Source organism: Corvus kubaryi, unplaced genomic scaffold, assembly GCF_017639235.1.
Source record: "Corvus kubaryi isolate FWS band 111438036 unplaced genomic scaffold, C.kubaryi_AGA036_p1.0 37396, whole genome shotgun sequence".
Classification (NCBI taxonomy): domain Eukaryota; kingdom Metazoa; phylum Chordata; class Aves; order Passeriformes; family Corvidae; genus Corvus; species Corvus kubaryi.
The window spans coordinates 25,827,054-25,842,489 of record NW_024581135.1 but is presented as its reverse complement, the minus strand read 5'-3'; the positions used below and the strand labels follow the sequence as shown (position 1 = coordinate 25,842,489).

General features: G+C 40.6%; 1 protein-coding gene across 1 annotated transcript in view; it reads left to right on the top strand.

Annotated features, from left to right (window-relative positions):
• INO80D (INO80 complex subunit D) overlaps positions 1–14,493 on the top strand; it is a 45,052-nt gene extending 30,559 nt beyond the window's left edge. Inside the window, 3 exon segments of the mRNA XM_042041680.1 lie at positions 156–313; positions 1,291–2,483; positions 2,913–14,493. Coding sequence (XP_041897614.1) covers positions 156–313; positions 1,291–2,459 — 1,327 coding nt within the window. The 3' untranslated portion in view covers positions 2,460–2,483; positions 2,913–14,493.
• Positions 14,494–15,436: the final 943 nt, after the last annotated feature.

Sequence of the window (15,436 nt, the reverse complement as noted above, 5' to 3'; positions counted from 1 at the left end):
AGCTTCCTAAAGAAACTTCCTAAAAGCATTTTCTTCCTAGATAATGGGGGAAAAAATGTGTGGGGAAGCATCCATTGTAGATGGCTATGCACTGATAGTTGTCCTTTGGAAGAAGCAGAATTGAACACCAGGGACTAATGTTCCTTTCTGTTCAGGAGCCCCTCCACACCCGAGCTCAGTGCTGATGAGCTGCCTGATGATATCGCCAATGAAATCACAGACATTCCACATGACTTGGAATTGAATCAGGAGGACTTCTCTGATGTCCTGCCGCGGCTGCCCGATGACTTGCAAGATTTTGATTTCTTTGAAGGTACCATTTTATTTTATGCTAGCATGAACACAACCGGTGAACTGAAGAAGTGAGTGTTTCTAAACTGCATTTTGAGGAATTGCTTGCTTGCTTTCCTACAGAGGTAATAAATTCTAGAGAAGGAAGTGTGCATTTGCTCTATTGTTTGCAAGCTCTGAAGTAAAGCAGACTTTATGATGGCTGTGTGCATAGTTTTCTGTTTGCTCATATAATTACTGCTCTGAAAATCATAATTGGTTTAGTATTTTAATAATTCATTTTACATTTTTACTGCCTGTCAGTGTTACAATTTAATCAAGAGTATTCTCAGTAATGGCATCTTTCTGCCATCGAGTGGGGCTGGAATCACAGTCAATGTTGGCCGTTGATAAAAAGAGAAGACAGTGAGAATAATATCTTTAAATACATTTTTGAAACTACCTTTTGGTCAGAAATGTACTTGAATTTCTGCATTCTAAAGCTCAATACCTATCACATATAACAAAGAAATTAGAACAGCCTGGAGCTGGGTACGTGATTTCTTTGGTCATTTTCTGATATAACATGCCATCAGACTGTGTTTGAATTGAAATTAACCTAAATTATACTGTCTGTGGAAATTTTAGGTCCAGGCTGTAATGTGGTAAGTAGAAAGAGGGGTTGTGAACTATTTGTTATTGCAGTATTGAAGAAAATCTTGCATAAGCATTTTTACTTTAATTCTAGGAAGTTTAAGAGGCATCTCCTATTGTAGTATGTGGAAGAGAAGGGGGAGAGGGGGATTTCCATTGAAGAAGAAGGTGTAATTTCACAGTTTTCTTACCTTGTTTAGCTAGTAAACACTGATGAATGATATTCTGTGTACTGCAAGCTGTGCTGGAAGGCTACCATACAATGCAGCTCTGTACTGAACTGTTTGTACATCTGCAACCTTTGAGTGCCGGGGCCAGGCTCACCTGAGAGCAGCGCACTAACTGCTGGTGTCCCTGTTTCTGCAGGTAAAAATGGAGATCTTCTTCCGACCACAGAAGAGGCTGAAGAACTGGAACGGGCCCTACAGGCTGTAACTTCTCTTGAGTGCCTGAGTACCATTGGAGTACTTACACAGACAGATGGTGTGCCAGTTCAGGAGCTGTCAGATAGAGCGATAGGGGTGTTCTCTACAGGTGCTGGAGCTCCGGGAATGCAGTCCTTGAGTCGAGAGGTTAACACGGATCTGGGGGAGCTGTTGAATGGGCGTATAGTACATGATAATTTCTCCGGTCTGGAGCTGGATGAGAACTTGCTCCGTTCTGCTACCTTGTCCAACCCACCTACGCCCCTGGCAGGGCAGATCCAGGGGCAGTTCTCAGCCCCAGCCAACGTTGGCCTTACTTCTGCCACTCTGATAAGCCAGAGTGGCCTTGGGGAGAGAGCCTTCCCGGGACAGTTTCATGGACTTCATGATGGCAGCCATGCCTCCCAGAGGCCCCACCCTGCCCAGCTGCTGAGCAAGGCAGATGACCTGATCACCTCACGACAGCAATACAGCAGTGACCATTCACACTCCTCACCCCATGGAAGCCATTATGATAGTGAGCATGTGCCGTCTCCCTACAGTGACCATATCACATCCCCTCACACCACATCCTTTTCTGGTGATAACCTGGCAGCTACCTTCTCAGCAGAGATGCCCATGATGGCACAGCACTTGCTCCCAACTCAGCTGGATGTGCCACTTAGCGGGGTGGTCAACCCCAGAACTCACTGGGGAAATCTTCCTGTCAATCTTGGGGACCCCTCTCCGTTTAGCAACCTTCTTGGTGCAGATGGACACCTCCTGTCCACCTCCCTGTCCACACCACCTACCACCTCGCACTCAGAGACCACACAGCCTGCCTTCGCCACTGTGACCCCCAACAGCTCCAGTGTGCTTCCGGGGTTACCGCAGACCAGTTTCAGTGGCATGGGTCCTGCCTCCGCTGAACTCATGGGCTCCACCTCCCCTAAACAACAGCTCCCTCAGTTCAGCGCAGCCTTTGGGCACCAGCTGAGCTCTCACAGTGGCATTCCCAAGGACCTGCAGCCCAGCCACAGCTCCATAGCTCCTCCCACGGGCTTCGCAGTGACCGGTGCCACCGCTACCAGTACCAATAACGCATCCGCGCCCTTCACCACCTCCAACTGAGCTTGTCTGCCTGGCTCCCTGCAGGTAGATGGGGGACCTGTGTTTTCTATCTTTCCTTTTTTCCTTTCTCTTTATTTTGTCTGTCTTCTCTTCCCTTTTTTTTAAGAGGGGGTTGAGAAGAAAACCCCCGCTTCAGTACTGACCAGGGTTAGCCCTCTGTGAACCTTGCTGTAGCATTCACATGTGCTTGTTACGCACCGGTGCTCATTTATTGCAGGCAGGTTCACTGTTCCCCAATAATTCCTTAAGGATACAGCACAGTTACTGGATGTAATTGATCTTAGCAGTAAGACCTAGAAATGGGAAGATACCTCAGATCATTGATGCATGTTACTGTTCCCTAGGGTTTGGATCAGTGCTTGCCATCCCATTAGCATCTGGTAGAAAGTTTTCCAGTGGGCAGAAGTCTCTTGATTTATTTTTTTTTTTTTTTAATTTACTCTTTTTCCAAAGGTAGCATCTGGCATGGAAAACTTGGCTGCACACATTGATTTGAGAATGGTGCACTGAAGTCCTAAATCAAGATCATGATTCAAGGATGAGTTTGGCAGTTTCTTGAAATAGTCTCTTGACCTCCTCTGTGTGCGTGTGTCCGTTTGGGGTGCAGGGAGCAGCAATTCCTTTTCTTCTTTTGGTGAAGAAGTGGGAGTTGTCCCCTTCCAGAACTGGTCACTGTTCTTACTGCATGCTGATTTTTGGTTTTTTTTATTATCATGATTTTTAATTCATTGAGTAGCAAAGGGATCAGTTGTCTGGTTGCCCATAGATTTGAAGACTGATATGAAGTTAGCCCAGGAAAAAAAAAAAAAGAAAGATAAACAGAAGGATCGAAATATAGATCATGGATTAGTGAAGATTCCTGTGAGAAATTCCCTTCCTTGCTGAATTACTGTGGCCTTGTAGCATTGATGATTTGCCTTTTCAAGTGTGTCTTTGTCCAGAACTCTTTGCCTGACAGACTGACAGGAATTTCCCAGCTGAAACAGGAAGAATTAGGTTGGTTTTCTGCCCATCCACACAAGTCTAGGTCAGATCCATTGTAAGTTTCAAATGGATGCATTTCTCACAATATGTTTAACTAGTGAGACTTTCTTGGATAGTTTTTAATTCCCTGGGAGCCATATAGTTTTTTCAACACTTGTAGGGTTTGATGCTCTGTTTGGGAAGTGGAATGTATGTAAGGAACTAGCAGGTACCTATCAGCAGTCATGGCTAGCCAAAAGAGAAATCACTAAAGCAAAATGGGTGAGAATTCCTTCTGTCTGCAGGATGGTTTTGTTTGTACTGATCACCTGCTAACGATAGTATTCACTCTTTGGTAGTAGTTCCAGTTCCTAAAGAAAGGAGTCAGCTAGGTTTTAGATTTTTAAAAATAATTATTATTTTTTAATAATTTGTTTTTTAAACCAAGAGGTTATAGCAGCAGAAATTCTGAGGTGTCTACTTGCATCTCCTTATCAAGAAGGAATTTGCTTATGACTCTATAGGGTTCACACTTGCTACTGTACTCTGACTTTGACTGTAAAAGTAGCTCCTGTTTAATATAAGTCTCTACTCTTCTTGGTTTGTTTCAGAGATGCCGATGAGAGAAAATAGAAAATTCTACATTTCAGTCTTGTACTGTAGATGATGGATTTTATTCTACCTTACAGTAAAAAGTCCTACCTGCGTGTATTCTGGTCTATTTCAGGAATTTAAGAGAACCAAGCACATGTAATAGGGAGGCCTAATAAACTTTATGAGCAAAGGATCACTGAATGGAATTTAGTTGCTATAGAAATTCATTTCGTTAGCAGTCAGGCACACACCAATCCTCTCCTTCCATCTTCCTAAGAAACAGAGTTTAAATGGGATAGGTCTTGTGTCTTTTTACTATTGTAGCAATCACACTATTCCTCTTTTCTTGACTGATCTGTCCTCTTTAAATATAAAGGAGTATGGATAATGCATATGTCCTTTTCTGAAATTGCAAGTGTATGTGGGTGGAAGAAACAAAAATTATTTTCATGCTTCTGTTGTTATGAAGTCATTATTTCATACATGGTAAAATAGATCTTAATAATATAAGCCGAATATTTTAAAGTGGTGATTTAAATATGTTTGTAACACTTAAATGTTTTTAAATCACATAAAAAGTTTAATTGAAGCCTATGAAATCCTGCTTGTGATTGTCCTGCTGATTGAGGAATGCCCAGTGATATTGTGAATGAGGCAAATCTGACAAGGCTTTTATTTATTTTTGTATTATGTTACCCATACTTTGTTGAGGAGACAACTGTTTGATTTGCAGATGATTTTCGTTGTGTTCATATACCTTCTTCGATATGCTGGGATGTCTGACTGAAAAAGAGTGGAGAACTAGTATACCAAATGGTTAATTCTTTAATCTGCTTGTGTATTCATGTAATTTTAGAGGGTGTTAATTTCTGTGTATTGGTTTCAGGGCTTTGGTCTTGAAATGCTTCTTGTGCCCATCAAACTTCTAATGAAGCTGCAGCTAGTGCAGAGTATATTTGCCCCACATCATATTTCTCTTTCTTGGCAAATGCTGGGGGGAAGAGAGGATAGGAACTGAGAGCCAAGTTCTGCTTGGTTGCGTTGGTATAAATTACAGAGGAGCTTTCCGGTCTAAGGTCACGGTGAGTTTGTACTGGTCTGACTCAGAACAGAATCCAGCTCCTAATCTGTGCATTGATTTAGACAGGGAATTTCAAAAGCTGTCAGAGCTATGCAGGTCCATGATTCCCATTTGAAATCAATGGCCTTTATGTACCTGCGTTTCTTTGAAGTAGCTTAGGATATCAAGTCCCTTCCCCCACCTAGGTTGCAATTTTTGTATCGCTTGACGACTCTTCCCTGAAAAGTGACTGCGTAACATTTTTCAATGAGCAAACTAAGTTTGCAATAAAGCTGCACTTTCAAAAATAAACTTCAGTTTGTATACAGCTGAAATAGGAATCCCTCTGTCCTGTCTGCCACAGTGTTCTAAAACGGGCCACCACTCTTGCCTTTTCCTGGTTCACCTCTCATTTTTTCACTGCCACCAATTTCATGGTTACATGGCTACCAAGCAGTTACGGGTCTTGATCTTAGCTTTACAAGGTAGATCATTCCAGGTGGGTTTCTACACCCACACAACCTGTTGACTTCAGTGCATCAGTGTCTTACTGTTGGATGCGAGAGATCCAGTTGAGAGGTGGGTGTAGTCAGAGAAACGTCACACCTCTTCCTCTGGGAAATACTGCTGGCCTGGTTAAGGTAGTCCTTGAGGCTGTTATTTATGTGGTTCCTGAGTAGAATCCATGCTCCCTCACAAATGTTTTTGAGTATCAGCTCTTACAGCAGTTAGCACTCTTCACCAGCCCTTCACCAAAGAGCCAGTGTAGCAATTTCAGATGCTCAGTACCTGTTGTGCCCATTATGTGTTGAGAAATGGAATAAGGCTAGTTGAACCTAAAAGTTAATTTCTTTACATAAGATTGGAGTTTTAAAGAATGAAAAAAATTAGACATCGAATGGAATATCATCTACATAATTTTGGCAATAATAGCACCTCAGTCTCTGTACAAAAGTACTTAACACAAGATAAATTTTGATAGTGTAGAGGCTTATCAGGAATAGCTTCATGCTCTCCTGGTGTGTATGACGTTTCGTTTCACCTAGGAAGACTTTACACCAGCTTTGAGGGGAACCATATGCACTTAGATACCTCAAAGTTGATTTGTTCTTTGGCTTCATAATTATGATACAGGAAAAGACGCATCATTTTGTCTCCTCCTGCTTTCCAGTTCCTCCAGGTTCTTGCTTAGATCCCTTCTCATTAGTAGCATGCTTCTCTCTATGGTTGAGCATAAAGGCTTTAAATTGGTAATGCTGAGAGGTAGCACAGTTGCAGGTCTGCCTCAGGCACTGTGGAGAAAATGGCAACAGCTAGATTTCCAACTGAAAATGGGGATTTGCAGTTCTCATTTTGAAAGCACTGAAAGCCCTGAGAAGCTTATTGCCTGCTAGGCAAAAATCAGAGAAAATAAATTGTCAAAGGGGAATTGTACCTAATAGCAAAGAGAAGCCAAGGGAAGTGGCTTTTTATTTTATTTTTTTTATAAAAGGAAGATGAGTATTGAAAAATTAGGATATTCTGTTGTGAGCTGCTGCTGGCTTTAGGGCATGGCCAAGACGAAAGACCTAGGATTGAACCTGCAAGCCAGTAGCCAAATTCAGTTTGAAGCTTTGTTTTGCTGTAACCACATCTAAATATAGTCTGGGATTGAATCTACTTGCCGGGAGAGTCCCTCAGAGGTGTACAATAAACAGTGGGCAGTTTTCTTCCCTGAGAAGCTGGCCCTGGTGGCTACTTAGGCTGCTTCTGAGCTCCGGCTGCTCCCTGAGCTCCTGCAGCCTCCTTGCTGCTGCATTTCCCTGTAGGCATTGTTGGGCCTCCAAGGGCCTTTTACTCTGCTCCTTCTCTAGCTACTGTGGAATGAGGTGATGTAGTGGAAGCATGAAAGGACAAAGTGGGCATAGCTGTAAGTTGACAGCAATAGTTGGAGAAGGCTTTCTTTATCTGTTTCCTTGAAGTAAGTGTTGGCACCTTTTCAGTCTACTCTAGGTTATAGAATTTGGTCTCCCCATCTTTGTGCTGCAGTGAGCTAAATCCACTCATGAATTCTCCAACAGTATGAGCCTTTGGGCAGAGAGGAGGGAAAAAATTTTAGAAGAGTCATCTACCTGCAGTTAACCTTTCAAGAGTTGCGGGGCGCAGGATGGTGGCAGGAGGTGCTTTCAGCTGACAAACAATAGAAGAGTTACCTGCAGTGATCTTCGGCAGTGCGACATTTGTGTGGCTGTCCGGACAGCTTCCCTGGTGGAACTGGTGTATTTTTTCTTTTGTATTTTTACGTGTGAAGGAGTCTCCTGGGCAGACTTCTTGCAAGGTCCAGTGGTGGTAGAAATAGTAACTGAAGGAATAGTTTGGGGCTAGTGCGCTGGCCAGATCTTTAAGTCTTTTTCACCTTCTGGTCACAAGGTCTTTCTGATGTTTTGGGTAACATTTAATGATGGGGATTTGTGGGCTACATCTTGTACCTCCTTTATTTCCTTCCACTCTACATTCTTCATCTTTCTTGCTTCTATTTTCCCATTCTCAGACACTTCTCCAACGTAAATTATGCCAGCTGGTAAGTCTTCCGTGGTTCTGAGCGAATGTGACTGCAAAATGAAAAGGAGGAGAGATTCCTGCAATTCAAAACATACAGTTTGGATGCTAGAATGACAGTGCAATAGATCAAAGTATTTCTCAGATCAGTGAGTAGGGAGATGTTTCACAGCATGCTAATATGTCATGAACTAGATGCTGAGGGTACAACATTGATCACAGGAGTGCACACGCTAGCAATGAATATACAGGCATTTTTAGCAAGAATTTACCTTCTCAGAAGTTCCTCTTCTTTTGAGATGTGTATCAGTAGAAAGTCACAAATTAGTATCTAAATTACTCTTTCTTAATATGCTCAAGCCCAAATAAAAGTAAGGAGGGTTGGTGACAAAAATCTGTATTAGTGTTCACTAAACTTGGGACTTAAGGAGAGGTCTGGTCATAAGAGACCAGTTAACTTATCAGTTAAGGTTTCAGTCTTGTCTTTAAAACGAGCACTACTGTTGGGAAAGAAAAGTTTCGGGAGGAGAAGGAGTTAGAAAAGATGCGTCTTAAAACAATTTTCTCACTCGTGACTTCAGCCTATTTTTAAAAAAAAACCCCAAAAATTAGTGACTATTTTCCCTTTGCTGTGCTGGTACTTCTTAAGGTGGTTCTTTGCTTTCCCGTTTTACTCTGCTCCTTCTCTAGCTACTGTGGAATGAGGTGATGTAGTGGAAGCATGAAAGGACAAAGTGGGCATGGCTGTAAGTTGACAGCAATAGTTGGGAGAAGGCTTTCTTTATCTGTCTCCTTGAAGTAAGTGTTGGCACCTTTTCAGTCTACTCTAGGTTATAGAATTTGGTCTGGAAGTGAGTAGGATGAAACTTCAGCTTTTGCCCATAAAACTGTACTTAACTTGCTGTAGAAAAATGCATTCTACCTACTCTTCCTCTTGCTAGTCCCCCAAACACAGACACAGTGAGATGTCCAGAGTTACCAGTGTGTTGAGCACGTAGGCATGTTGAACTTGGTCCGGTAATGCTAATGTTTAACCTGCTTTCTGTTGTTGTCAGCTGGTGCCCATGGAGATGAACTCTGGATAGGTAATGTTCCCAGATATCCTCTGGAAAACTTTAATTTTGGTGCAGATTGCTCTGATGTAGCTAACTGCGATGGCATTGGCTTCTACCTTGGAGTGGACTGATTTACCCTGAAATGACTCTCTAACCTGCATCTTAAACAGTGTAGTTGGTTCTGGTGCAAATAGATTCATTCTGAAGTGATGGACATTTTGATTCTCATGCAAAATAGCTACATCCTACCAGAAGGGGTTGAACCAGTTTCTCTGAACAGTGATGAACTTCACTGTACAGTTTTGGGTATGTCTCAGGGATTCCTTGTGGAAATAAGGGCAGTTAACAAAAAAAAAAAAAGAAAAAAAAAAAAGAAAAAAAAACCAGGAAAAAAGAGAAAAAAGTAAATAGTTTTAAAAATAAATAATAATTTAAGGTAGAGCGTCACCCAAGTGAGAGTGCAAGAAGGAGAAATCTTTGTTCAGTTTTACAGTCAACGGTGTCTGGCTTACGGACTCTTTCTCTTCTCGGGGCTCTCATGTCAAGTTCAACATACAGAATCTTTTTCATCACGCTCAGCTTTAAACTTTTTATTTAAAGATACCCTTCCCCAATGAGCTTTCAGAATACTTATTGTAGATTTTAAGAGAAATGGTATATTAATTTATGCTATTAACATCACCTCATAAATTATAAGTTTTATACTAAAGCTGTATTGAGTGTAATGAATTATGTTGCATATGTGTTTTTAATAGCTATAAAATTATATACAAGCTTTTTTGGAAAAACAAACTAGTGAAGCACCTTTTTACACTGGATCTTTGCCGTGTCAAGGTGTACAGCTATTCTTTGCTACCTTGCAGATATCTATATCTATATATAGATATATATATAAATAAAATAAAATGGTATCCTGTATCAACAAGTATAGAACTCTTTTTAACCCTTATATTACTGTTCCTATAACTCTTTAAATTTTGAGTGTTACATTCTGCAATAATTTATCCGTGGTTTGTACCTATGATTAGAAATTTAGTTACAGGGTAAATGGATCAAATTTAAAAATCCAACTACTGTAGCTGGGAGTTGTGAACCAAGTTTGTAAGACCTTTTCTTTTTTTAAATGTATTTATTTCCAGTTAGCTCTGTGAGTTGGAATTTGAAAAGTTGGAACATTAGGAATCTGCAGTGTCTTATTCAGGAATTTTCCCCTCCTTTCCTCACAAAGGAATTCCCACTGTGACTTATAAATAGAATTAGACTGCTTGTGTGCATGTATGTATTATATATACACACAAAAAATATGCATTGGGGGGGGATGTATGTGTGATACGAATGTGTATATTGTATGTAGGTCATAGTTTTGTAAAGAGAAAAGTAGTCAAGAGGTGATGGAATGTATTGTAGAAATGTGATTATTTAGTAGGGGGTTGTTATGTCCTCACTGTTGTATAAATAACTGAAACTCTCTACTATATAATCTTCTGTTATAAGGCTAACTCTGATATCATGTCAATTTTACTGTTTTTCAAATGAGTTGCTTTGAGCCCTGTTTAAAATGCCATGAAAATACCAAGCTCCCAAAGACAGCCTTTAAATAAAACAAATCCGGGAGGAGGAGCGATGGAAGAAATGAGTTTTTTCAGGAGAAACTGAATGGGGGGTTTGCATTCAGTGGGATGGAGAGGCATGAGAATTGCTGTGTCTTTGCAGATTAATACCCTAATCTCCTATGGTCTGACTTGGAAAATGTTGTCAATCTGTGTACTTGGGTTTTCCAATTAGATTGTAAGGGGTACTGTTTGTGGAGTGGTCTCCATTCCATAAAGGGATCTTGTCTTCAAAGCAGATTTTTTTTCTCTTCTGAGGATCTTTGTGTGTATCAATTTTGCCGCAAAATTGCTGTTGTGGGATTGCAGAACAAAACACGCATTCAGTCAAGCAGTTTCACGTAGGCTGTGAAATTCTGAATTTGATTGTGACCACTTACCTTTTTTTCATAATTGGAGAAGGAAGATTTCTTTACAGGAGCTCTCACTTGAAATTGTGAGAAGTCAGAAACATTCTTGTGGATTGGCTCACTCTTCAGACTGTTCTGTTTAGGCTGGAGAAAGTAACCTAATCGTTATTTATTCATACAGTATCACTTTTAAGTATGACGATCCTTGTGACTTTAAAAACCTTTTTAGAAAAACAGAGCTTCCAGTATTGAACAGAAATTTGAAATTCTTTTAGAATTTTTTTTTTTTAAATTCCCCTCCATGTCATTATGTTGATACTCCCCCCAGGCATCCCCCCCCTTTCCTTCTCTCCACAATTTGTTTCTGGCACATATGCATACAGGCAAAAGGGTAGGGAGGTAGAAGTTGTCAGAGGCCTTTTCTTCTGCTTATTTGGTGGTAATGGGAATTAGGAACATAAATCTTTATGGCTTTATGGGGGAGAATAGACCCATTTTTATGTATACCTGTACAGAGAGATATATCTGTATATGAGATAATGGTAGCATTTTGCTGAATGTGGACTTGCCCTCATGATGTACAATAAATATGTATGAATACAATCAATCTAAATCTATATATACATGCATACAGATTTATAGATGGAATATACCTTGTATCACACACCTGTACATTAGCTGTAACATGAGTAAGTGTGTGAGCTAGAGAGGGACTGTCCACATAACATATGTGTAACAGGTAAGCACTTGTGCCAGACAAGTTGTTTTAAATTCTTATGAGGGGTCTGGATGACTCGGAGACTGATCTGAGCTTGATCACCATTGGTTTATTACCTCAGCCCTCACAGTGGAGTTTCGTTGCTATGTCTCTGCTTTTGTTTTATATTTAGTCTCATTGAGGCCTCTTTCAATGCCAACTTCTTGTGCTTCTCTGCTCCATTGCCTCCATTCCAGCTCCTCCTTGTCCCTGCATCTCTGCAGTTTCTCTTGCTAGCAGCAATCAGCTTTAATGGCCCAATCCAGCTCTGCTTATGCATTAGGGACATTCTCTCGGTGACTGGAGTGGTAGCTGAATTGGGCCCTGAGCACCTGCTTGAATTTATGCAAACTTCCCCAGCTTCAATTGTGATTCAGTAGGACTGTGACTGATTTGCAGATGAATACAAACTTTTCATGGAACCTGATGCAAAGCTTCCTAGCATATTAAAAGGTTAACCCAGCATCATATTTAAGTGGTCAAAATGAGGAAATTGCACCCACCAAATATTACCTTCCAATTTTCAACGCTAGGGACAGAAAAGAAGTTTGGTTTGTAACACAGGCAGTAAGCAGAACGCAGCCCTGTGCTCTGTTCTGAGCAATGGGGTTGTCATCAAACATATCAAAAGAAACACAGTTTGTTACACTTTACCATAAAACAGATTTTAAAATGGAGTGCAGAATTGATCATTAACATGCTAGCACTTTGCATCTAATTGTGTATTGGGTGATCTTGCTTATGCAAGTAAATTGTGGGCTTAAGTGTTTTATTTTCTGTTTTCTGGCTAAATGGAGCTTCTATATCCTTTTAGCAGAAAGCAGCTGTCAGCAACCTGCTCAGTCACACTGAAGTGCTGTGTAACTTAGGCTTCAGTTTCAGAGGAGAATGCTGCTCCAGTTCTGTCATTGAGCCATACTGGATTCCATGTTTTCAATATGGCTATGACACAACTTTTCTTGGCCACAATTCAGCTATGGAATTTTGTCTTCCTTGCATTTCTGTTAGAAAAAGGTAACTGGTGTACCGTTCCATCGGCGCTTTCATGCAATCACACACGATTTCTATGATACATGTGTTGGGGCGTGTGTATGGGTATGTCTGTGTACTGCCTGTGTGTCATATAGATTGATATGCACACACCTATTATGCTGTTTCAGTTTATGTATGTGGAGAATGTACCTGTTGGTTATCTCCTGATATATACTCATGCATACATATATTAAATATGTATATAGAGTGTAGATGTCCTGCATATACATGTGTATATGTTACGAACCTTGGTTGGCAATTTTTTCCACACTTTTTTTTGCAAATTGCTGTCCCTTACTACTTATTTTCACTGAAGCTGCATTATATAGAAGAAATGGAGAAATGTGTTATCAAAGTTTTATTTTAAAAAGGAGACTTTTAATTATCTAAAGCCATTTGTGATTGTCTTTTGAATTTTTACTAGAAGGGTTGTTATTTTAAAAAAGAAAAGAAACAAAAGGAAACAATAAAACAAAAGCAAGCAGACAAGCCCTTATTTCCACCATTGTTTAGGTGAAAGAAATGGAAACACAAGTTTCTAAGTATTTATTTCCTTCAGGTGTTTCTGAGGCATACAGTAATTGCATTCTGCCCCATCCCCTTTTGTCCAATTATAATTAATGATTCATGATTTTCTTTTTCCCTCATTACTTTTGTAAATCATTGTTCACCTCCTACATTCAATAGTACTGATATCACTAAGGAGATTTCATGTCCTTCTGTCCTTTTTAGGAGAAATACCAGTGCATCACTATTGTGTTTCATTTTAACATACTTTGTGGAGGATGGATGTTTTTATTGAAGATGTCTGTAACCCGTCTAACTTATTTAATGTGAGGAGCCTTCATTGGAATCTATCGTCTGTTTGTTTCCAACAAGTTCAAGTTTCTGCAATTGTTTTTTCACCAACACATTAAATAATTCCCTTCTTATTTTATGCCTGAGGTTTTAAAATTCGGGTTTATTGTTGTGGATTTGTTTTTTGGGTTTTTTTCCCTCCAATTCCCAAAAATGTTTATGTGCAAGTGGAGCAAAACAGATGTCAGAAGCTCAACCAATATCCTTTTTGCAGTTAAGGGTAAATATATTTATCCTAGACTTAATAAAAGAAGGTGGCAAATGGACAATCTGAAGTGCTTAGAGGGAATGCTCTCTCTTTTTAAGGCTGTCTCCGAGAAGTTTGTGTTTGGTGTCATTTTAAAGGTAGCTTGATCATGCTTTGATATCAGAAACAGCCTTGTAACAAAGAGCCTCATACAGTTGTTCGGTCACTAGAGTTTAAAATGTAAACAAGTTGCAGTGGGAAAGCAAAGGTGAGGCAGTGTATTTTGAACCAGTGAATTGTAGCTTGCAAACGTACCTGATTTTGAAGTAACTGCATGGTAGCAAGGATTAGCAGTCTCTTACACCCCTTCCTTCCTCCCTCTCATCCCTGACACATGTGTTCAGCATACCATACATTGGGAAAATAAGCAACTTCCTCCAGCAACGCTAATCCACTTAATGACTGCTTAAAGGGAACATACAAACGGGCACTGCCGCGTCCCGTCTCATGGTATTAGCTGGAAGACTGGCTAATACGCACAAACAGCCCAGCCCAGGTTGCTTCTGTGGACGTGTCGCTTTTGGAGAGTGGTGCATGGAGGTGCCCAAGAAGAAGGGTCCCTTCCTTCAGGGTCCCTGGCAGCAATGGCAACTCGCACCGCTGCTTCTAGTGCTGGAGGCTCACGGACAGCATTCCAGGGGCGGGGAGGAAAGCTTGTGTTTGTACTTTCCCTTTAAATAGGAAAGGTTGGCTGACATGTTCCTCATACTTCTCAATGAATGTACTGTATTACCATTTAAAAAAAAAATCAATTAAATGATAATAGATTGGTCTCCTTTTGTTATCTGGTCCTTGTTTAATTTGTTTAAGGGTTTTTGTATACAAAAGTTTACATTTTTATGTATATTTTTCTTGTGTAAAAACTGATGTAATATGTGTATAAAACACTGTATGTATTATCTGTATATAGTGTGACAAAATGATTTTCTTTCTTTCTTTTGGATGTATTAATAAATCTTGCTGTGAAGTAGCTGTGTTTATTATGATGAAACCCTCTTCTGCAAGCCATTTTGCCAAGTCCAAGATGTATGGATATTGCCCAGGATGAAATCTACTCCATAAAGTGATTTTTTTTTTTCATTTAAAACATATCGTAAGTACAGTTATTAAACTGTCCTTAGCTTAGATTGCTGTAGAGTCTGAGTTGGCTCTTGCTTATTCTCTGTTGCTTTCTAATGACATTAGCTAATTAGTTTTGCAAACAACCCCGGGGTCTTCAGTCTCAGTCCTGATTCTAATTATAGTGCTTTCTAGCTCTGGATCACTGGTCTGGAGACCAGATCCTCTTCATCCTGTTTTCTGGTTTGAGAAAGTATCATTTAAGGGGTATAGAATAGAATTTTCTCATGTATGTTGTTATGTTTTCTGAGATTTAAAAAATATATACCTGCTTCATCAACAAAACTGGTTAAGTTGGAGTTTGGCGTTATTTTGATGAGTAGCACGTGGATGAGAAATGATGGTTGCTTAGGTGCTATGTGGCTCTGGTCAGCTCTTGGGGCAGGCTTGCCAGGCCAAGGCATGGATGTGACCTACATTGGTCAGACACTGGGAATCACCACTGCCTGGTTTGGACACAGCTGCTGTTTGTGCCACCCTGCTGCAGCTGGTGCCAACAGGACTGCCTTGGCTGGCACTGCCCTTCCAGTGCCAGGGTTCAGCTCCCAGCATGGCTTTTCCACAGTAGCTTGAAGGATGTCCTCTCCTTAGACAGAACTACGCCTTAGACACTTCAAAGTAAGTAGATGGCTGCTGCATCTCCCTCTCACCATTTGTTTTGGGAAGTCTTTCGCCTCTGCTTTCTGACATGAGGGTTTTGTGCTTCCACTGATGTTTGCTTTGCTTGTCTCCATCTCCGGTGTGTCTGAGGTTGTGACTTGCGAGGGAGCCATTGTGTCCTTGGTGAGACCATC